This window comes from Arvicola amphibius, chromosome 3 (assembly GCF_903992535.2).
Source record: "Arvicola amphibius chromosome 3, mArvAmp1.2, whole genome shotgun sequence".
In the NCBI taxonomy this organism is placed as follows: Eukaryota; Metazoa; Chordata; class Mammalia; order Rodentia; family Cricetidae; genus Arvicola; species Arvicola amphibius.
Genome location: NC_052049.1, coordinates 52695127 through 52717842, shown reverse-complemented (window position 1 = coordinate 52717842; position 22716 = coordinate 52695127). Strand labels below are relative to the sequence as shown.

Below are 22716 nucleotides of genomic sequence, written 5' to 3'. Positions count from 1 at the left end.
CATATTAAGACATTCCTCTCGTGTTTGACTTTAATCAGTATAAGAGGGGCTCTGCTCTTCAAGTTGATGGAAAGGCTGCCTGAGTTTCCCGGGGCCTCTCCATGTGCTCTGTGTTTTGCAGGTTGTTCTGTTTTTATTTTATTTTATTTTTTATTTTATTTTATTTTATTTTTTTTTGGTTTTTCGAGACAGGGTTTCTCTGCAGCTTTAGGGCCTGTCTTGGAGCTAGCTCTTATAGACCAGGCTGGTCTTGAACTCACAGAGATCCTCCTGCCTCTGCCTCCGGAGTGCTGGGATTAAAGACGTGCGCCACCACCGCCCGGCTGCTTCTGTTTTTATTTTTGCTGCTTGCTCCTTCACTCTGGCTATCTGATCTCACCATTGGTCCTCATCCTTCTCTGGTCTTACTTAGATGGAGCTGTCCTTTAACACCACGGTGCCCACTGGGTGGCGCCAGTCCTCCTCTGCCCCACACTGAGGGCTCAGATGCCCATGTGACTTGTGTGTCTACTCTACACACACTCTCGCACATACTTAGAATTATCTACAAAATATATATCATGCCTAGCACAATGCAAATGCTGTAGGAAATAATGACCAGACAAGTCTTTTCATGTTCAGCCCAGACAGTTTATTCTGTTTTGATTGATTGATTGAGACCTGGTCTGGCCCAGACTGAACTATTGTCCCCTTGCTTCAGTATATTGAAGTTTGGGATTTCAGATATATACCGTCATGCAACCTCATGCACATTAAAACAAAACAAAACTGTAATTTTGCTAAGATTGGTTGAATCAGACCAGAAATAGCGGCACATACCTGTAATCCTAGGGGTGAAGCCAGAAGTATTAAGGAGGCTAGCTTTAGCTTCCTGATAAATTTGAGGCAAGCCTGGCCTACATCACTGTTTCTAAACAGAAAAGTAAAATTAGTTGAATCCATGCTTCTAAAAATGGTGGCTCTTGAGGACTAGCTGTATTGTAAACACATTCATGAAATCCTGAAGCTTTGGGAAGATCTGAATGTATATATATATCATATGTTTTCACTTGGGAGGTCAGGGAGAGACCTTGGTAGGAGACACTGAGTGGCTGGGAACGGTGCTGGGTTAAATACGCCTGGAGACTACTGTGCTCTTATTTCTTCTGCACTTAGAGCTGTAGAGAGGTCAGACGTGCACACATGCATCGTCAGGATTCTGTTTTCTCTCTACAGAGTAAACTGTTGTTATTGCTGCAGAACTTATACAACTCCTAAAAACTATAGGAAAGATTATTTCTTTAAACTGACTATGAAAATATGCTAAGTTAGCATACTAACTAGAATATAGCTAAAATATTCACAGCTGCTTTTGATATTTGTTTAGATTGTATTTAATTGTTTAAAAAATTTTAAATTCCAAACACATAATTTTAGGTGGCAAGTATGTTTATTTTCTACATAGCTATTCTTGATGTTATTTGGGACTCTTCAAGTTGGAAAGGGTAAGCTTACTAACATTCTTACTTGTATTTCAGACGGGAGAAAAGCTCCTGGATCTCAGAGGACACACCCAGAAGATCACGGCCATCATCGCATTTCCCCCGCTCGACTCTTGTGAGCAGGGCCATCAGCTCATCCTGACAGCCTCTGCAGACAGGACCGTCGGTATATCCTTACCCCCAGAGTGCCGTGGCCAGGGACCCAGCGCCTGCGCCTGTCTGTGCATTCTGATGGCAACCTGATTTTTTGTCAAGTCTTTATGAGCTGTTCTCTGCGACTGGAAGTAGCAGGTCAGGGCTTGAAGTTCAGAAACCCCATGGCTGGAGCAGCGCTTTCTGGATTACGAAATTAGAATTCTAGATTCTATTACATCAAGTTATGCAGAAGGGAGGGATGGAAGTTGTGGACTTAAAATATTACCTCAATTTAGGGAAATTAGGATAAATTGGCTTGGAAAATAATTCATTTCCTCGTTATGTGTGGCCCGCGTTGTGAGAGCCTCGTTGCTGCTGAGTGGGTCTGCGCAGTAGTTGAGTCTTGGTATTTGAGGCAGTTTTTAAAGGTGCAAAGCTGCTTTTGCTCTCCCGGACTTTCCAGGTAGAATTCCGGTGCAGCAGGAACGGCACTGCTCTGGGAAGTGCGCTTGTTTGCTGCGGATTATTGCGTCTTACACATGTTGATTTACATTATCTCTAAAATGGTTCTATGAAGTAGGGGTTTCCGTCATTTTCACAAGTGAGAGGGTAGAGACAGAGGTGCCAAGCCGAAGGCGTCTGGAGAGCAAGGCGGAGTGGTGGCCAGCAGCCTGCCTGCCGTCAGGGACCTAGAGCTGTGGCAGACACGCTCCTGATAAAGCAGTGTGTGGCTGACTCATTCCTCTCTTGAAAGCATCAGGCCGGCCAGGACAAACTATGCCTGTTTAAAAGCTAAGTTTAGAAGTAAGCCCAGAGGAAGAATGGTTTCTTAGGCCTCTCTTGAACCAGGCATGCCACTTGAGGTCCCACTTTGAGTGAGCTCAGCAGCTGACACCGTTTCTAGATAACTTGTCTATAGGTAGGAAAATGTCAGAACATTTAAGTGGGCTGATGTTGAAGCAGGATTCAGTTAGATCCTTAGGCCAGGCGAGACCTATCACTGCCACTCTTGAGGAAAACATTATGTTATGGATTCAAGCTCTTGTCTCTTTCTCTTTGTTATAATTTCTGCAGAAGTAGGATTTAAAATACAGTGTCTTTTTAGGCCCTTTCTAAGATGCTGTACTAGTATTACAGACAATTCTTAGAATTGTTGTCCCCGTACAGGGTGAGACGCTGGGACCGGTAAGTAGTGACGTCACACACAGCCGTCCATGTTTATAGAACCACTCTTACTTAAAACAAAATCCCAGAGAACTTTGGCATTCATTTTTTCCAGATGGATTCTAAATTTACTCTCCTTGGACCTCTGTTAATTAACTTTCTTAATTAAATGTTGACAGTAGACTTTATTTTATTTATTTTTTCTGTCAAGTAATGGTCTTAAGAGTCCATGTTTCTTAGTACTGAGCATTAAGCTTTCAAACTGAAATCGGTGGACAGACTGGGGGGCAGTAGAACTGGGAGACTGAGGCCAGAAAGCATTGTCTAATTAGAGAGCTTTTCTATGACTGAGTAGTGTGTTTAGTGTGGCACAAACATATAAATATACAGGTATCTCTCCTTTATAATTAACTGCATTGGAAGAGTGAAGTAGAATTAATTAAAAAACATCAGATAGTATAAGATTAACTAGATTATGAAATTAACTTTAAAATATTACTACCTTGCCCTGCCCTCTATAGACCCACCAGGCCCACCCACTATAAACCTACCAGGCCCTGCCCTCTATAAACCCACCAGGCCCCACCCACTATAAACCCACCAGGTCCTGCCCTCTATAAACTCACAGGTCCCGCCCAGTATAGACCCACCAGCCCCGTGTGGTGGGTCTGTTTATCCTTGTGATTTGATTGTTAGTTAGAAGTGTCATCTCCTAATTAAAGTTTTAAAATTCCAGTTGGAAATTATTTCTTAACATCAGTCTTAAGTGTGGGACTGCGACACTGGCAGACAGATCCAGAGCGTCTCCTGCTTCCAGTCCACCGTGAAGGTAAAGTCTGATGCCAATTCAGGTTTTTAATGCTAGTGTTGTTGTTCTCAAAGCAATTTGATAAATTAGATGACATTATTTCTTTAGGTTTTATACATTGTTGCTTTCACATAGCTATTTGAAGACAAAATTTTTGGGATCATATGTATTTATTTAAGTGTGAGACTGTTTCAGTTGGAAATGAGACCGGGGCAAATAAACGAGAAGTTGGGGTCTGGTGGGTTTACAGTGGGTGGGGCCTGCGGGTTTATAGAGGGCAGGGCCTGGTGGGTTTAGAGTGGGCAGGGCCTGGTAGGCCTATAGAGGGTGGGGCCTGTGGGTTTATAGTGGGTGGGAGGGGTCATGGTAGGTATTTAGTGGGCGGGACCTGGTGGGTTTAGAGTAGGCAGGGCCTGGTAGGTCTATAGTGGGCAGGGCATGTTAGGTCTATAGAGGTCAGGGCCTGGTGGGTTTATAGTGGGCATGGCCTGGTGAGTTTATAGTGGGTGGGGCCTGGTGGTTGTATAGAGGGTGGGACCTGGTGGATTTATAGTGGGCAGGGCCTGGTGGGTCTATAGTGGGTTCGGACATGACTCTTGAAGAAAGGGACCCTACGGTGCCATGTAAAGTAACGAATTCTGCATCCTGGAAAGCCCTTAAGTCTACCAAATAGAATGGTTGAGAATTGGTTGAAAATTAAAAACTATATCAGAGTCTCCATTTTGTTTTTAAAAGGCCTTTAAGGATTGTGAGTACGTTATCTATGAGTGGTTCCCAAGTCCCCTGAAAGCTTGGTGGTTTAAGGTTCTAATAAGCACGCGGTGTCTGTGCTCAGGAACAGCGAGCCTCTTAGCTGGTGCTGGCTCTGGCTCACATGACTGTCACAGCCAGAGGGCTTGTCTGGGTCGAGAACCTCCTCGGAGGCTCCAGGTGGCTTGGCACATTGCTGCTCTGCACTTTCCAGAGGCCGCAGGATTGCTCTGGTGTCACCTTGCAGCAGTGAGCTAAGAGAAAACAGGAAAGCCCCAGTGTCTTCTGTGACCTCGTTATAAATTACACTGTGTGACTACCTTACAGATCACGTAGTCTCTCTGCTCCAATGTGTGAGGCAATATTCTCCTAAAGAACCCGTAATCAGAAAAGCCAACCAAACCGCCTATCAAAAGGAGGGATTTGAAAGAACTTGGGGACACAATTTAAAACCATGGAATAACGAACGAATGCTAGAATTTCTAGACTGACAATACATTTCCAATCAATTTTGCAGTGCTTAACTGTTCTTCAGGGACTAGACGTTTGGCTCTCGGGTGGTAATGACTTAGGTGTGTGGAACCGAAAATTAGATCTGCTGTGTAAGACCAACCACCTTTCTGATACAGGTAAAAACTAGGCATGAGAACTATGAGATGCTATTGATTGAAAAAGACAGTTGAATCTTTAAAGAGACATACCACAATATAGTGTGATAATTCCGTGTAGGATTGCGGGTAGCCATGTCCGATTAGTATTTTCACGTGACAAATAATCGAATGAACATTTATATTCACATGTATGTTATTTGTATCCAGTATTAGGTTTCATTATGGTATTTTCATACATGGAAGCAATGTATTTTGATATCTACCCATCCTGTCCCCCTCTCGTCATCCTTACGTTTCCATTAGTTTTCTAACCCTCCCAAAGTCATCTTCCTTCCACATCTGAGAGATGCGCACCACTGTCTTCTTGCATCTGGCTTTTCTTACTTAAAACGATGATTTTCAGTTCATCTATTTCCTTGAAAATAATAGAATTTTGTTTTTTATGGCTGCTAATTCTTTACTGTGTATATGAGCAGATCACATGATCCTTATCCATTCATCAGTTGATGAGCACATAGGTGGATTCCATAACATCCCTATGTTAGTGTCACCGTGAACATGATAATCTTTGATTACTTTTTGTATATAACCAAACTCAAGTGTGGGCTAACAGGACCCTGATCACTTAATAAAATTCTGCACTTTTATGTATTATTATATGCATGTGAACATGTATATGTGTGTGTCATGTGTGCATGCATGTGTATGGGGGCATGGGCTATGATACACGTATAAAGGACAGAGGACAACTAGCGTGAGTCCTTGTCTTCTATGATGTGGATTCCAGTGTCAAACTCGGGTCCTCAAGCTTGACAGCAGGCACCTTTGTCCCCTAAGCCATCTCCCTGGCCCCTTGGTGAACATTTTCTGCATTTAAAATTCTTCTTGGAAAAGGAAGATGTTCACAAGTTTGAGGACAGCCTGAGCTATGAGTGAGACCCTGTCTCAAAAAACAATGAACAGACAAATGTGCAGAAACATTATCCACTTTTCCCTGTCCTCCTGTGCTTGTTCACATTTCCTCCATCTCGTCCATGTGCACACAAAACAAACGTAAAAAATGCCCTGTGGGGGAGAAATCAGGGTGGAAATGCTCTTGACATCAGAACAGTGTTGTTAGTCTTTGACAGGTAAGAAGGAAAGGAAGGGGACATCTCTGTTTGCATATATGTTAAAAATTTCACTTATAAATTATGCATAGCAAAGAGGGAAGACTAACTTTGTTAAAAGAATTTCATGTTAATGTGTTCCAGTATTTCAACTTGTAATACTTGAAGTTTCGGTTAGTCTGAAACCATTTTATGATTCAGCTATGAAAAGATATTCGGTGTTTAAGGCCAAGGACAGTGTCGTGGGCAGCAATCCAGCTACATGGGAGGCTGACAAGGAGGAATACCCAAACCCTGGACTTCAAAGGGCCAGTTCAGACAATAGCAGCCACCAAACATAAATAAATAAAGGCCAGTCATTTCAGTAACTCAGGTCATTTTGGAAATGCACTGATTAGCTGTAAACATCCTGTTTGAAGGCCACTCCCTTAGCTGGATTAGAGGGTGGAGCATAGAGCTGGGAATGGCTAGCACCCCAAAGGAGCTTCCCTTCCTCTGTGCTCCTAGTCAAATGCTCTGACAGGCAAATTTCAGGAGACGATAACCAGCAGCCGGCTGTCCTCCCTTCTCAGGCCGACTCTGTCTACCTGGAGGTAGTTTCCAGTTCCACAGGCTAAGAGCTTAGTCCTCAGCCCTTCCTTACCCATCATTCTGCTGACATGCCCGCTTGGTGTTTTGTTTTAGATTTTGACCCTGGTTATAAACCAGGATTCATTTTGCTGGAGTGGTATACAGAACTGAGGGGAACACATTTCCCCACTTAGGGTCTATCACAGAATACCAAGGGAGAACTACAAAGGGCAAGGTGGGAGGAAGGGGCACAGAGGCTTTGTGCCCTCCCTAAGTGTGCCACCCTGCAGGAACTGTCTACGTTCAGCTTTACTGCATCTCTCTAAATCCCATCCTGGTTTGTAGGGAGGCTTTCTTCCGTAGATGTGGTTAATCCAACATTATCTTCTGTGAGTGAGGCCGAAAGTGCCAGCTTCTCCTCCTGCCTTGATCCTGCTAACAAGCAGCTCTCACCCCATAGCTACCAGGGACTGACCAGACACAAGCGTGTCACAGGGACACAGAAAGACAGTGTCTTCCGAGATTCAGAGGATTTTAGGAGTTGTGTAAGGGAACAGGATGGAGGCCAGATATGGCTTTTCCGTGATTACATCAGCTCATTCAGGGTCAGTGAGCATGCATAGCCTTAAAGTCACACTGAGGGAAAGCTCGATGAGCTCATTGAGCTAGTCTTCATGTGCTGGCTGATGGTGATTATTCTAAGGGATATAATATATATAAATATAAGGGAAATGGTTGAGTATCCCATGTTACTACCACAGGAGAAACACTCAGAGCCTGTTTACATATATAAAGTCTTTCATAGGGATCAGAAACTTACTCATAACTCAGTTTCCATGTGTAAGATAGAAAGGAAGTGTTTATGTAGCAGGTTTTAAGTATGGTTTATGGGAAATGACTAACATAAAGTTGAGAAAGTTTTGGTTTTAATGTAACCCGTGAGAGAAAATGATTTGCCTTGTTTTATATTTTTCTGAAGGGATCAGTGCTTTGGTTGAAATCCCTAGGAACTGTGTTGTGGCAGCAGTTGGCAAAGAACTGAGTGAGTATATCTATTTTCTTTACGTTGGTGCACACTTCCATGTCTGGATAGCTACATGAATACACACATGGGCTGTGCTAGGAAGATAAAAGCAGGTTTATTTTGGAGATGTCTGTCTCTGCCCTAGCTCTGGCTTCTTGGGGTTGTTGAAAATAATATAGGATGAGCCATTTTCACAGTGTTAGGTCAGATTTCTTCTCGTCAATAGATTACACTATTAACTGTCTCTTAATAATTCAATGTAACAATATATTACTTATTCTAAAATCATTTAGTGTTTCATTCAGTTTATCACGTCAAGAAGACTTCTTTTTGGTATTAGCAGAGAGAATTTCTGACAGCCACAATTCGAATATGAAAGGCTATTAGAATTTAATAATCTTGCTAATTCTTTGACAGTTGGCAAAATATTGTCGGAAATACGGGAAGAAATGTGCCATGTTCTATTTTCCAGCGAGGACTTTGAGGGAAAGAGAGACTTGGATAGTTGATTACCACCACCTGGGAAGGCTGAGGGACCTGTCCACCTTTTCTCTCAGGCATGCCTGTCTCTGCGCATGCACAGCCCTGGCTCCAGAGGCCTATGGGAACATGTAGAATACTGATGGCCATGTCTCCACAGGTCTCAGGTCTGCTGTCTCTCTGTCACTCAGTGTTCGCAGGCAGTAACTGGGCCTTCACATTTGGAAGCTAGAACTCCTTGAATATCATAGATTTTTAGAAATGTTGATTGATTGATAGAACCACTTGATTTGATTTTAGGTTTTATGTGTTGATTAATGTTAGAATTTGGGAAGCTGGCCTCTAACTCAGAGATCCGCCTGCCTCTGCCTCCCAAGTGCTGGGATTAAAGATGTGTGCCACAACTTCTTGGATAAATAAAACTAATTTTTAAAGTCAGATAATAAACCAAGAAACACATTCAACATCTATAATCAAGAAATTAGAAGCTGTATTCTCAGAGGGTTTATAATTTAATAGTACATGCCCCCAAACTGAAAAGTCCTTTTTTCTTGTTTTACTGCTATTTTTATTTTTTGGCAGCTGCTAAAGCCTTTGCTAATTTAAAGGCCGGGAATCTATAGCTTGCTTTGTAGCAGTGTGTACTGGCCTGGACGCACATGTAGAGAGCAGGGATAGTGGAGATGATCCGGGGGCGTGGCCAGCCACTGGCCTGGACATACGGAGAGCAGGGATAGTGGAGATGATCCGGGGGCGTGGCCAGTCACTGACCTGGACATACATGTGGAGAGCACTGATAGTGGAAGTGATCCAGGGGCGTGGCCAGTCACAGGCCTGGGCATACATATGATCCAGGGGCATGGCCAGTCACTGACCTGGACATACATGTGGAGAGCAGGGATAGTGGAAATGATCTGGGGGCGTGGCCAGTCACTGGCCTGGGTGGGAATGGAGTGATACTCCTGATGTGTGATGAGGCCTTGTGGGAAGTGGAGGGTCAGGCTGGGTTTGGGAAGTCAGTAAAGGAAGCAAGGCGAAGGAACCCTGGAAGGACTCACTGGCAGGACACACTGGCTGAGGGTTTAAGGAGATCATTTAAGCAGCTCAATTTTTTTTTAAAGAAGTGGCGTAAGCTGGTATAAATAGGTTCTTTTGGAGTTGGTTTTTTTTTTCCAGCATGATGTATACTTTGCACTTAATGCTTTTTGAGTAGAAAGGTATTTTATGTTCTTTGAACATTTAGTAAAATAACCATTCTTTAGTAATTTTTAGGTTAGTAGCACCTACAGAAGGCTTGCTGGAATGGGACATCATTGAAGTTAAACGGCTTCCTGATCACCAGGATAATATTCTGTCACTGGTTACCATCAATGGTAAGCTCTTTGTGTACGTTTCTGTTATGTATGATTTCAGAGTTTTCGTCTTGTTTTGTTCCAATATTTCAGAATTACCACTCAAATATAGATTAGTGGAGATTGTTGTTATCTCTTACTCTGAGCTTTGAGACAGTAGAGCCTGGCTCAAGTCTCAGTGTGGTCTAAGACTTCAGCACAGGCAGATAGAGTAGGGCATAACTCTCCTAGGTACTGCTTAGTAGCTGTGGATGCTCATTACAGGCTGTGAATTTGAACGTGGAACATTCTAGCATTGAATGCACTTCCTAATTACTCAGGTAACATTATTTTCCTTCTCAGATCTTCGATGGGGTTGAAGACTATATAAATGTAGTTACTTTCCTCTCATGACTTGGCCAAGTTATTTATTATACAAGACTTAAGCTAGTTGGAATAGGATATTTGTGCTTATGGTATATAATTTCATAGTAGGTTTAGAACTCTCTTACTTAAACAAAAGGGGGAGGTGTTGCGGGAGCTCCTTCTGCTCCTTCAGCCAATAGCCGCTGAGATACCAGCCCATTGGGGCGTGGTCTCTCTTTTTAAGTTTTAATTCTGTGTTGACTACAGACCCAGACCTGGAGTCAAGGAGCATCTTTTTCATCCTTAACTTCTTTGATTCTTTTGGAGTTGAGTGGAATTGGAGGAGGCCCTGAAACAATCGGCACTGCTGAAGGACCCCGAGCTGCCGCAGCGTTAAAGCTGGAGAGTTGTTTTCCTCCAGAGACCATAGCGAAACTTATTTCCTCCCACAACAAATCCTGTGGTCATTCAGTAGCCGCAGACTCTGCTAAGCTACCTATTATGACTCCGAGACCAAGATAAAAATAATGTTCATATCGAGGACGGCTAGTGACTTTTATTTCCAAGAGATTGCTCATCTGGCTGTGGCAGATTTCTGTCCTGCAGGTTTATTTGACAGATGGAATAATAAAGTTATAATTACCCACCCGTGTGTTCCTAAGTTGTAAATCACTGTGCATTTAAATACTGCTAATATAGAGTAATACCCAATTCAAGATAACATTATATTTTTTTAAGAAATGGCTAGATATTTACAATTTAATTTGTTTTCTATATTAATCCTCAGTTAACGCATGAGGAATCCAAGACAGAGAAAGGTTAATTGATTTCCTTGAGACTACCTGGCGAGTAGCAGGCAGAGCCAGAACTGTTGTTTGAGCTCTGTGCTCAGTTCTGTTCTGACTTACCTTACATATGGAAGGCAGTAATAAATTACATTTGAGAGAGAATTTTTAGTCTAGCAGTTGCGCAGTATCTATTAACTGTATGATGTACAAATTGTCTAGGTCCTTAATTTAACTCTATTTGAGGGTTTTAAAGCTTATTGTTTTACAAGTTATATTCAGAATAAAAATATGATAACAAGAAACATGGAATTAAATTAAAAATGGAATTAAAGTGAAAATTGTGCCATCATTCAGTATTAAACACTAGTTCACATATTTCTGTGTATTTCCTGAGCATATGTACGTGTATGCATTGGTATGTAAAAATACATGGTTTACTGTTTTATGAGAGTATGGTGTGAACATAGTTCCATGTCAATATCAATGTACTTTTACAGCTTAATTCTCAGTAGCTAATATTATTTTGTTTTATGGTTGTCATATTTACTTTAGTCCACAGTCAGATATTTAGGTTGGCTTCAGATTCTTAGGATTGTCTTGCAGCTTTGAACATATACTGTTTGCCTTTCCCCCAGGATAAATTCCTTCAGACGGAACTGGTGGGTCAGTGTGTTTGTTATTTTACAGTTTGACTCCTCTTAGTAAATGTATCACTTAAAATTTCTTTGATTATTAAAGTAGTTAAAGATGTTATCACATGTTTATTTGCCATCTATTTTCTTATTCTTAGTACTTCCTAGGGTTGCCATATATATTGACTATAATGAACTGTTTTGAGTTGCCAATTCTCCCCATTTTTAAATCATATGTGTATTGGTTTTGTTTTTTAATTAAATTTTAATTTTAAATTTTTTTGCCAAGCAGGTATTTCCTCGTATGCCTTCCCCTGCCCTGATTCTTTTAGTTAGTGTCTTTAGCCACTCTGCAGTCTTAGAACTACTTATTTAATTGACAATTTTTTTGGGCATATCGTTTAAGGGAAGATTCTTTTATTTTAATACCTGTAAAAGTTGACCAAACATTATAGAAGGCACAAACCGTAATATTTATCTTCAGTCAGTGAACTATATCTTTAGCTTCTTACTGTCATATTAATCTTCCTCTTTAGCTTGTCCAGCTACAATTAGGAAGCCCGTTCACTTTTATTTTTAGCCTAGAGAACGTGATGAGTAATGGCGCATGGGTGGACTTTTCTAGATACAAGTTTCGTCACCGGTTCCCATGTCGGAGAGCTGATCATCTGGGATGCCCTGGACTGGACTGTGCAGGCCTGTGAGCGTAGCTTCTGGAACCCGTCTCCACAGCCCGATGCCCAGCAAGAAATAAAACTCTGCCAAAAGCAAAATGACATTTCTATTAATCATTTCACATGTGATGAAGAGGTAAACAGTATAAATTATAATTGTTACAAATAAAACCAGCACCTGATATTTAAACCTTAATATGTTAGGCATGATTCTGGGCAGCTGGGAGGCCCAAAGGCACTCCAGTGGGCAAAGGCACTTGCCACCAAGCCCAGCAACCTGAGTTCAGCCAACAGGATCCACAGGATGGAAAACACCAATACATGAACGCACTCGAGCACACATGTACACACACACATACACACACACACACACACACACACAGAGTAATGAAAAGGTTACTACCAATGGTTTCAGGTTCTAAAATGGCCTGATAGTTTCATAAAGAATGGACCATTTGTGTTAAGAAGAGATTTTAGTCCTTGTTCTTAATCTTGCAGGTAAAGAAATTACTGGAACACGGGTTTACTTACCTAATTTGTTTTGCACTAAGCTGTCCCATCGTGTTTGAAGTTACTATTTGATTTGTTTACAGTTCTGATGTATGTCCTAGAGAGGGGAAAAGTTGAACCTGTGAGAAATGTTTCCCTTCTAGGTGGCTGGTGTCCTGGTCAGGATACCTGGGCGGGAACGGCTGCTGTCTGTCTCTGGCCAGGCAGTAGAGCTTGTGCTGCTCACACTGTGAAGCCAGCGCTGGCACTACTGACTCTTGCCTGTGATCGGAAGGCCTTCTCTCTAAGCCTCAGTGCCTCAGACAATGTGTTTAAGGGGAGTTACTTATTTCGGTGTTCATAGCCTTTGAGAAAGGGAGCGAAGGAAACCTTTCTTATTTCATTTTGTGCTTTTTATCCTAATTCCCATACTTGTTACCATTTTATTATTTTTGTTGAAAAATCAGAAATAGTACTTTTATTTTCCTTGTACTATTTTGTGTACCACTTTTGTGTGTATGTGTGTGTATGTGTGAGTGTGTGCGTGTGCACGTGTGTTCCTATGTGGGTGTTTGCATGTGGTGCTACAGCCAATGCCGGGAGTATGAGTGTGGAGGCTGGAGGTCAGTGCCAAGTTTTTTCCTCCATCACTTTTCACATTATTTAGTTCTTAAAAACTTAAAAAATCTATTTATATGTTTGCATGAGTGTGCGTGTACGTGCATGCATTTGTGCTGTGGCTCACGTGTGAATGTCAAGATAATTTGCAGGAGTTGGTTCTCTTCTCCCATTACACATGGATCCCAGGGATGGAACTCAGGATATCAGGCTTGGTGGCAGGCACCTTCCCTCTGAGCCATTTTACCAGCCCTTCAGTTTCTTAAATTTTACCTTGCCAGTCTGGAGAGTAACAGACATGCTTTCCCCTCATCCTTAGCAGATGCCGTAAGGTGAAGGGAACATTAGCAAAAATGCTTTCTGAAGACTTAAGTGTCTTAACAGAAAGGCATTTCTGGTACTAGGTTAGAATTTTTTCCTTTAATTCTTCAGATGACCTTCAGCTAGTACCACTGTCGCATCTACCTCTTGGGTTGTTTATTGCTTAAGATGTGCAGTGCGAGTCACTTTGGCTCCGTTTCCAGACAGAAGCAACTGAGCAAATCCCCAAGGGTACCGTGTTCTCTGGAAGCCCAGGCTGCACGCACCTTGGCACCTTCTGCTGCAGGGCCCTGGTAGCAGCCACCATGCCTGCAGTCGGGTCTTCAGAGAGCACCAAGGCAGACCTGAGCTGCCCTGTGCTGAGCCTTCCTCTGCTTGCTTGGTGTGCTAAGCCTTCCTTGGTGACTTCGACATTGGGGGCGGCAGAGGGCAGGACTGTAATTTTTGTCTGAAGGCCGGGAAGGGAACAGTGGCTTCCCAATGTCATAAAGGGGCAGGAAGTCTATTATAGTAAAGACTAGTTTTATGCCGATTTCTGAACTCTCTCCACTCCTGTCCCCAGAACATATTTGTTGCTGTTGGAAGGGGGCTATACGTGTACAACCTACAGCTGAAGCGTGTGATTGCCTGCCAGAAAACTGCACATGACTCCACCATCCTCCATATCGACAGACTTCCCAACAGGTACACATTCCCATCTCTCTGTGAAGACGAGACAGTCACGGCTCCGAGGCCCACTAGCGTGATTTCTGCAGTGGCCAAATTACCTAGCTCCACGGCTTGACCTTGGTATTCTTTTGGAAATAATGTTCCACGACTGACTGTAACTGAAGAGACTGCAGCAATACATGACAGACAGAAACTTACAAGAGCAAGGTTAAATGAATTAGACTATTGTTTCTTAAAGAAAATTTTAAATTGTTAATAAGGTTAAAAAACCTGGATCACTTATAATGTACTATTTTCATATATTCTATAAACTAATTTTAAAATGGTGTTGTATGTTTATAGCTAAAATTGGAGGTAGCCCTTACTGTCTGAAGCTATAAATGAGGGTTGATTTGGCAGTTAAGATTCCACTGATGAAGCCACAGAGTAGGATTTTCCATGCAGCATCCTTCCAATGAGAGGAACCGTGGGAAGAGATGTAAAAAGAGGCGGGAAAGAGGAGACTGCTTACGTTATTGTGTAGTTCGTGTCATTTTTTCTGAATAGTCTTTTTTAAAAATGGAGATGATATTTTACGTCACTTGAGCCAACATCACAGGGTGTAATGTGTGCCTTGCCAAATTGTGATGGTCCATCTTGTCCAAAGCTGACTGCAGTCAGCTGAGGGCTCCAGCGATTTCAGCAGCTAGCACTTGGCCTTCCAAATACTCTTTCCGGCTTTTTCTATCTGGCTTTTTGTTCTGACAGACAGTTAATCTCATGCTCAGAAGACGGCAGTGTGCGCATTTGGGAGGTCCGAGAGAAACAGCAGCTGGCGGCTGAACCTGTCCCAACAGGTGCGTGCCCTCCTCCCAGAGCCCCCTCCCTCCTTTCTTTCTCCTCCCCTCTTCCTTCCTTTTTCATCTCATCCAGCAGGAAAATGCGAGGTGACAGTGAGGAGCCCCGGAGCCGCACAGGCATGGAAGGTGCCCGTGTAAGCATCGGGCACTGGCAGCATGCCTGTGGTGCTTGGAGTTAGGAGCTGGCATCTGAATTTCACTTCAGTGTAAAACTATCTCTTTATTTCAGCTGAAGTCGACTGCACTTTTATTATTTTGAGAGAAAACTGAATTTTACGAAATTCAAGTGACCAGGTAGCCTACTGAAGTAATTTCACACCTATAACATTGTCTATATTTCTGACTGACACAAAATTTGTACAGTTGATAAAAAAGCATTATTAAAACTGAATGCGATATAATGTTATAATCTCATGAGCTCTTTTAGGGGTTTGGTTTGAAAAATGAGTCTGGATATTTGAATGAATTTAACTATTAATCCTTAATATGTCAAATACTGGTGTTCTTAATTTCTTATCTTTTTCAGTTTACTTGAAGTTCTGGGATAGTCTCTCTCTCGCTCTCTCTCGCTCTCTCTCTCTCACACACACACACAGACAGACAGGCAGACACACACACACGCACAGAGAGAGAGAGAGAGAGAGAGAGAGAGAGAGAGAGAGAGGAGAGGGATTTCCCTTTGTTTTGTTGATATGTCTTCTCCCTGATTTTCGAGGATTACATAAACCTTCAGGGCTGCTCACTTCTCTTAGATTCCAATGTCTGTCTGGTTTTTTGGTGGACGAGTAGGGGATGTAGAGGAGATGTGGAGCTAGGCAGGGTAAGAAACATACAACATAATATATCCACAGGTCCTGGCTAGTGCCTAGTGCTGTCAGCTTTGCCCTTCACACACGCAAGTGTGAGACATGATTGTATTGAAATTTTCTGCCTTTCAGTAAGGAAAAAGCACAGGAGCTTTTGAAATGACTGAAATGATTGTATTTTTGTAGGGTTTTTTAATATGTGGGGCTTTGGAAGAGTGAACAAACAAGCCAGCCAGCCTGTTAAGAAGCAGCAAGAAAACGGCACTACGTGTTCCCTGGAGCTCATTGGAGACTTGATTGGCCACTCATCCTCTGTGGAGGTACCACTTCTAGTAGGCGTGCAGTTCAGGCAGCTCCTGCGTTTGCAGCATGTTCTTTTTTCATGCAGTTGCTCCAAGTAAGACTCACACATTCTCAGCTGTAGGCTTTGGCAAGATAAGAATCAGAATAAGATAGTGATAGTACAAATGGTTAGGGTCGTCCTTCCTAGAGATAGGATTTGAGGAAGTAAACAACGTATTGGTTTAAGAACAAGCTTAGTCTCCATTGTATAGGAGGTGAAGCTAGCTGATCAATCTTGGGCAATGTTGGTGACTTTGACTATGTATCATAGCAGTCACCAGAGGATGTGCAGAATGCTGTGGCTGTGTGTGTAGGGTAAAAGCCTGAACAGAATCTAATTCCAGGGATCATAACCAAATTTAGGATTGGAGTACTGTTTCAGCTGCCATTGATTAACCCTAGTGATAGACCCTGCTACTGCGTCACTTTGCATTATGAGGTTTAGGAACTATGCGGAGGAGTCTCACTTGTAGAACTGCAGACACATTAATAATTTACAGTAAGCACCATTGTCTGCAATAAGGGAAGGAATTAATGGCAATGAAGGGGTGATGGGAACTGGTACAGCATAAGAATAGCAGTGAAGGGGACCCTGAGGGATGCTTTTCCTGAATTGCTTCTTCTGTTGCTTGGCCAGTGAGGAACAAATTACTTTTAATTTGGGTAGGCATCCATACTTACTTAGAAGCAGCAGCCACGCCGACCATTGACTATTTCCTGAAGTTTAAAAAGAGGTATAAAATGCAACCCTTATCCCCACAGATCTGATACTTCAGTAGAGAGGAAGGAAAAAGACCCAGTGAGCTACTAATCAAGACTACTTACGGCTGACCCCGGTGAAAAGCAGCCAGGGAGTTAAAAGGAACACTTCTTGCTGTATATCCTGTAGCATTTTCTAGAGACAGAGGATTTGAGATGAGCCTCAAAGGCTAGGTTGGACTAAAAGGTACACAGCCAAGGCCCTGTGCGACCTCTCTTGTTGGGTGCTGTACCTTGCTCATCTTTGTTGTCCTTTAAGAAACAGTTGAGTGCTTTGTTTTGGCTTGAGTGGCTGTGGTGCAGGTTACCGGTGGTGAGCATTCATGTGGTAGACCACAGGTAGACCACAGGCATAGACAGTGTGTTGGCTATGGCAGATTGGTGGGATGGAATCATTGGGTTTCCACAAATACCAATCAGAGAAGAAGCCTGAAGAAGTAAGGCCGAGGAGTTTGGGCTTTATTTTTAAAATATTGGGGACTCATTGAACATACTAAAAATGTCTTATGGGTGTTTGCCTACAGTGCCCAAGAAGGCAAGAAGAGGGTGTTGGGATTCCCAGGGACTAAATTACAGCTGGTTGTGAGGTATCATGTAGGTTCTGGGAATTGAACCCAGGCCTTCTGGAAGAGCAGTCAGTGCACGTAACAGCTGAGCCATCTCTTCAGCTCCTCCTGCCACACACACACACACACACACACACACACACACACACACACACACACACTTAAATGTTTTAAGGATAGAGGAGACCTTAGAAATTGCACGTTTCATTTATCATTAGGTAAGTGAGAGGGTTAGGACCATCCTTGAAAGCGTTCCCACTTTCACCTCCTTGATGCCCCAAAGGTTTTCCATACTCTACATGCATGGCACGTACCTGTCACCAAGCTACCCCCTCATCCTGCATTCTTAAAAAGCTCTTCTGACTTCATTGGCAAGTTCAGACCCTGTTGCTAGCAGGCGCCGCCTCCTGAATATCCTCCGGGCTTCTCTCACCCTTCTGCCCCCCACCCCCCCAGTCCTCAGTAAGTGCCGACCTTTGACCTTACTCTCTTGTCCCTGACTTTTGTTCTTCGGCTCCTCCCTTCTTACACTGGGTCCTAAAGGCCTCGCCCTCGCTTAGTCCTGGTTTTCTCTCTAGCCCCACTTCTCTCCGTCCACAGCGTCCTCCTGTGTTGGGTCTGCCCTGGCCTCTGCTCTCTTCCTTTAGGAAAGGAAAGCACATCCTTTCCCCAGTTACCACTGCGGCTCCCTCTTCTGAGTCTCTGTGGCATGCATGCTACAGGGCAGAACTGATTAGAATCTCTCGTCGGTACCCCAGTTGTTACAGCTGGCCCGGCTTTCAAGCACTGGTACCCCAGTTCTTGCAGCTGACCCTGGCTTTCAAGCACTGGTACCCCAGTTCTTGCAGCTGACGTGGGCTTTCAAGCACTGGTACCCCAGTTGTTACAGCTGGCCCGGCTTTCAAGCACTGGTACCCCAGTTGTTACAGCTGGCCCGGCTTTCAAGCACTGGTACCCCAGTTGTTACAGCTGGCCTGGCTTTTAAGCACTGGTACCCCAGTTCTTGCAGCTGACGCTGGCTTTCAAGCACTGGTACCCCAGTTCTTGCAGCTGACCCTGGCTTTCAAGCACTGGTACCCCAGTTCTTGCAGCTGACGCTGGCTTTCAAGCACTGGTACCCCAGTTCTTGCAGCTGACGCTGGCTTTCAAGCACTGGTACCCCAGTTCTTGCAGCTGACCCTGGCTTTCAAGCACTGGTACCCCAGTTCTTGCAGCTGACGCTGGCTTTCAAGCACTGGTACCCCAGTTCTTGCAGCTGACGCGGGCTTTCAAGCTGAAGTCTCTCAGCAAATGCTGTGTGCTGACACATCACCTCTACTTTACAGAAATCAAAGTCAGTGTTTATCTCGGGCAATTTAGTTAGTAGCCATACTAGTAAATAATGCAAGTGCGAGGGGACCCGCACCTGACAGAATCAAACTAAAGCCCATCTGTGAATAATTAATTGTGGTAAACCCAGAAGATACCTTGAGAAATTGCTGTCACTTCAGTTCTGTAGTTGATCAACAAAATCCATTAAAATGTTAGATACTGGCTGTACTGACAGGTTTTGAAAAGGAAAAGTTCCCCGAGGCTAGGTGGCATATGCCTGGAATCCTAGCACTCAGGAGGCTAATAGAGCAGGAGGTTGTAGCCCTCAAGCTAGCCCAGACTGCATAAGTGAGCCCTGGCAAAGGTTAGGGGCTCAGTGGTAGAACAGCCACAGGAGACCCTGGCTTGGCTCACCAACACTGAAAACAAGAAAGTCACTCATTAGAGATTTTTGCATTCAAATCCAGAGAGACCTCCTCGTCTGTTAGCACACACAGTGATCTAGCTTTAGCCTCTTCTTGATGGTCTTGAACTTGTGTTTCAATTTATTTTACAGATGTTTCTATACTTTGAAGAGCATGGACTGGTGACATGTTCTGCAGATCATCTCATTATCTTGTGGAAAAATGGAGAGCGAGAATCTGGACTCCGAAGTATAAAGTTATTTCAGAAACTAGAAGAGGATGGTGACCTACACCCCGCTGTCTAGTTGAAGGATTGCACAGATACATGAGCCTTGACCATCCGATGAAGAGCGGAACTCTGAAAGCCGCAACACACGGATCACTTAGACTTGTAATGTTCTTCTTGCCTATGAAGTTCTGTCTGTCTGTCAGGAGCAAGTGTGTCCACCTAAGGACATAGCACAGGTTTCTGCTGGACCTTGCTGCCGTGGCATAGTGGGTGCTGTGTTTTGTTTCATAAAGTGATGGGGGAAAAGGAAACTGTAAAGCTGCCACATTCTTTACGAGTTTTATTTAGGGTTCCTTTAAAGACTGCTTAGGAGTTGTCAGGATAGATCTTTCCATTCTGCTAATTCTCCTACTCTCTAGTAGCTATCAGTGTTCACTAGAACTAAACTTGAGTATTAGTCAAAAATGAATTATTTTCTTTAAGTACAACACTTCTTTTTGGTACTAATTTAAGGCACTGAAAAAAAGATCCCATTGTCCCTACTAAAATCCCGCTGTGCTCCAGTCCACAGGGTACATTTCTTTCTCGGTGTGAACCGTCATAGGCAGTTACTGGCCAGAATAGTTCTCAGGTGTTTCTCTGATGAGTCCAGGGTTAGGAAGGACACAGCGCTTTTCTGAGGTCAGGAACTGCAGCTGAATTGCCCCTAGCCATCTGCTTCCCTTTGCGTTAATATGAAACGTTCGAGGACAGACCCACCGTTTGGGTCTTTGAAGATCCACTAGGACCATCTCCGTTGCCCTACCCACCTACGACAATATTCTTACTTTTGGCACTGAAACATAAAATGTCTTTTACACTGCAGTGGGGATTACTCTTGTTGATTAAGGAATCTTATTAAAGACAGGCAGGATGTGGGATGTTAGGCACCTGGTCCTTCTCCAGGAGAACGCCTATGTACTTGTGTGTGCACATGTGTGCACTATGTTCCCTGGATGGATGCTATATTCTTGTTTCCACTGGTTTCAGCTTTCACCACTGCCTACGAAGATTGGTAGCATTAGGATGGTAGGTAGATCAGTGGCAAATGTTAGGAATGAGGAAACCAAGGCCTGTGGAGGCTAGCTTGTTCTCCAGCGCCCGTTGTTATCACTGAACACCCATAAAAACAGACAGGTTGGTGTAGGAGGTCCTTCTGTATTTGTGTTGCTTTCATTGGTTAATCAATAAAGAAACTGCCTGGCCTGATAGGGCAGAACTTAGATAGGCGGAGAAGACAAAACTGTATTCTAGGAGAAAGAAAGCAGCAGATAGAGCCAAGATGCCATGAAGCGCCTGCCTGAGACTGACGCTTTTTAGAATCTTTCCTGGTAAGCCACGACCTCGTGGTGTTACACAGATTGGTAGAAATGGGTTAGATCAGGATGTCAGAGTTGGCCAAAAGAGGCTAGATATAATGGGCCAGGCAGTAATTTAATTAATGCAGTTTCTGTGTGGTTATTTCAGGGGTTAAGCAGGCTGGGTGGTGGGATGCGGCCCGCGCCTCCTACAATAACAGGTGAGGAGAGGAAGGGAGGCTGAGAGGACTTCGTGGTGACCATGCCAGGAAAATCAGCATTTACAGTCCTTGCTGCTGTTGTAGTTCACAATGAAAATAGCTTTGTTGGAAAGAATAATATCAAAATGTAAGCTACCTTAATGAAGACAGAGCAGCATGCGAATGAGAAAAAAGGCAGTGTCTTTTAGCCAGCACACCATTGTTATTTGAGTAGTCAACACAGGAGGTAGCTTTCTCACCATTCTTCCTGAGGATGAACTATGAGCAGCACCCGTCAGCCAGGGAGATGGGCCGTCTGCTCTGTGCGTCAGCTCGCTGGTCACTTGGGCTAATTTATTTTAGACTCACTTAAAGCTTTGAATTTTGCTCTGTAGATGGACTTCCCCCTTGTACTAGCGAGTTTTTCCTTTGCAAATTTTGTATTAGGCCATTAGCTAGTAATGATGTCTTCTTAAATGATAAAAGACAAAGAAGTCACAGGGTTTTTGTTTGCTTTTCTGTTTTGATTTTTATACCTGTTTCCTAACCTGATTTGGATTCGTGTTTTGTGGTAGAAATCTACTCAAATGGAGTGGCTGAAGTCATCCTTAAGTTTTTTCTTTTTAAATTTTGTTTCCTATGTGTGTGTTCTTTTGTTTTGTTTTTTTTTTTTTTTTTTTGATACAGGGTTTCACTGTGTAGCCCTGGCTGTCCTGGAGCTAGCTCTTGTAGACCAGGCTGGCCTCGAACTCACAGAGATCCTCCTGCTCTGCCTCCTGAGTGCAGGGATTAAAGGCGTCGCCACCACCACTCCCAGCCATACTTGAGTTTTAAGAGCAGACAGGATTGGAGTCAGGCATTGCTGTTGTTCATTCCATTTGACCAGTTTCCCACTGCTGAGAAACTGGTCAAATAGAGTGCTCTCCAGCCTACTGGAGACCTGGTGTGAGTGTCCCGAGACCAGGGAGACGAGCGTGATAGTGACCATGGCAAGGGTCAGCACCTCTGCTTTTCGGTAGTTACATGTAGACCATTCCTAGGGCTTGAACTTGCGATTTAGAGGAAGAAACTTAGAGCTCAGGCCAGTATATATTATGTGCATGTTTCCTCTACTTCAGTCACCTAGCTGTCTGTACCAGATCAGTATATATAGTGTGCCTTGTTGCTTGCCCTTAAAATACTTCTAGCTGGGTCTCTAGGCGCATTTGTGCAACACAGGCTTGTCTGTTGCTCACGAGCTGGATGGATGCCAACTGTACTGATACCACCTTTGCTGGGGAGGGGTAGCCACCCGACTGAGGTTCTGGTTCATGTAAGAGTATTTTACGACCAACTTCCCTCTTCGGCAGAGTAATTAATAACAGTATTAACATGACTTTTCCTTACCTTTATGTTTTCCTAAGTTAATGTATGTCCTCACCACACATGGCGTCACAGTAAACAGGAGTGAGAGGCAGTGACAGTAGTTTGTCTGTGTCACATAGATACGTATCTGAGATGCAGGAACATTACCTGAAAGTCCATGATTCTAGTAAATTGGAAGGATGTGCCTCTTAGTAACTCGGAAGATGGCTGTAATTTACACTGGTAGTGAGCAGATCACACTGAACCTCTAGCACCTGAATATCTCAGGGCACTTAGCATCCACATGTTACTAGCATTTGAGGTTAGAATGAAATTGATATGGCATGTCACTGAGCAGCCGTAATGATGTATACAGGAGATGTCAGGTGCCTGGCAAATGTTCCCTGCCGAGTGGAACTGAAAGCAGGGTCCTAAGAGAAAGATTGTCCTTGCTCCAGCCGGCTTCCGAAGCCCAAGGAGATCCTGCGCTCTGACCTCAGTGTTCTGGAAACAGACTGACGACTCGTGAAATAAAGGACACTAGGACCCCAAATTTGAA

General features: G+C 43.5%; 1 protein-coding gene across 1 annotated transcript in view; it reads left to right on the top strand.

The window, feature by feature from the left end:
• The window catches only part of Wdr41 (WD repeat domain 41), a 38634-nt gene extending 18870 nt beyond the window's left edge, over nucleotides 1-19764 (top strand). The window contains exons 4-13 of the mRNA XM_038323645.1: nucleotides 1518-1649; nucleotides 3547-3609; nucleotides 4856-4967; nucleotides 7608-7670; nucleotides 9395-9505; nucleotides 11875-12059; nucleotides 13914-14035; nucleotides 14768-14856; nucleotides 15852-15985; nucleotides 19200-19764. Coding sequence (XP_038179573.1) covers nucleotides 1518-1649; nucleotides 3547-3609; nucleotides 4856-4967; nucleotides 7608-7670; nucleotides 9395-9505; nucleotides 11875-12059; nucleotides 13914-14035; nucleotides 14768-14856; nucleotides 15852-15985; nucleotides 19200-19352 — 1164 coding nt within the window. The 3' untranslated portion in view covers nucleotides 19353-19764. The remainder of the gene's footprint in view (nucleotides 1-1517; nucleotides 1650-3546; nucleotides 3610-4855; nucleotides 4968-7607; nucleotides 7671-9394; nucleotides 9506-11874; nucleotides 12060-13913; nucleotides 14036-14767; nucleotides 14857-15851; nucleotides 15986-19199) is intronic.
• The last annotated feature ends 2952 nt before the right edge of the window (nucleotides 19765-22716 follow it).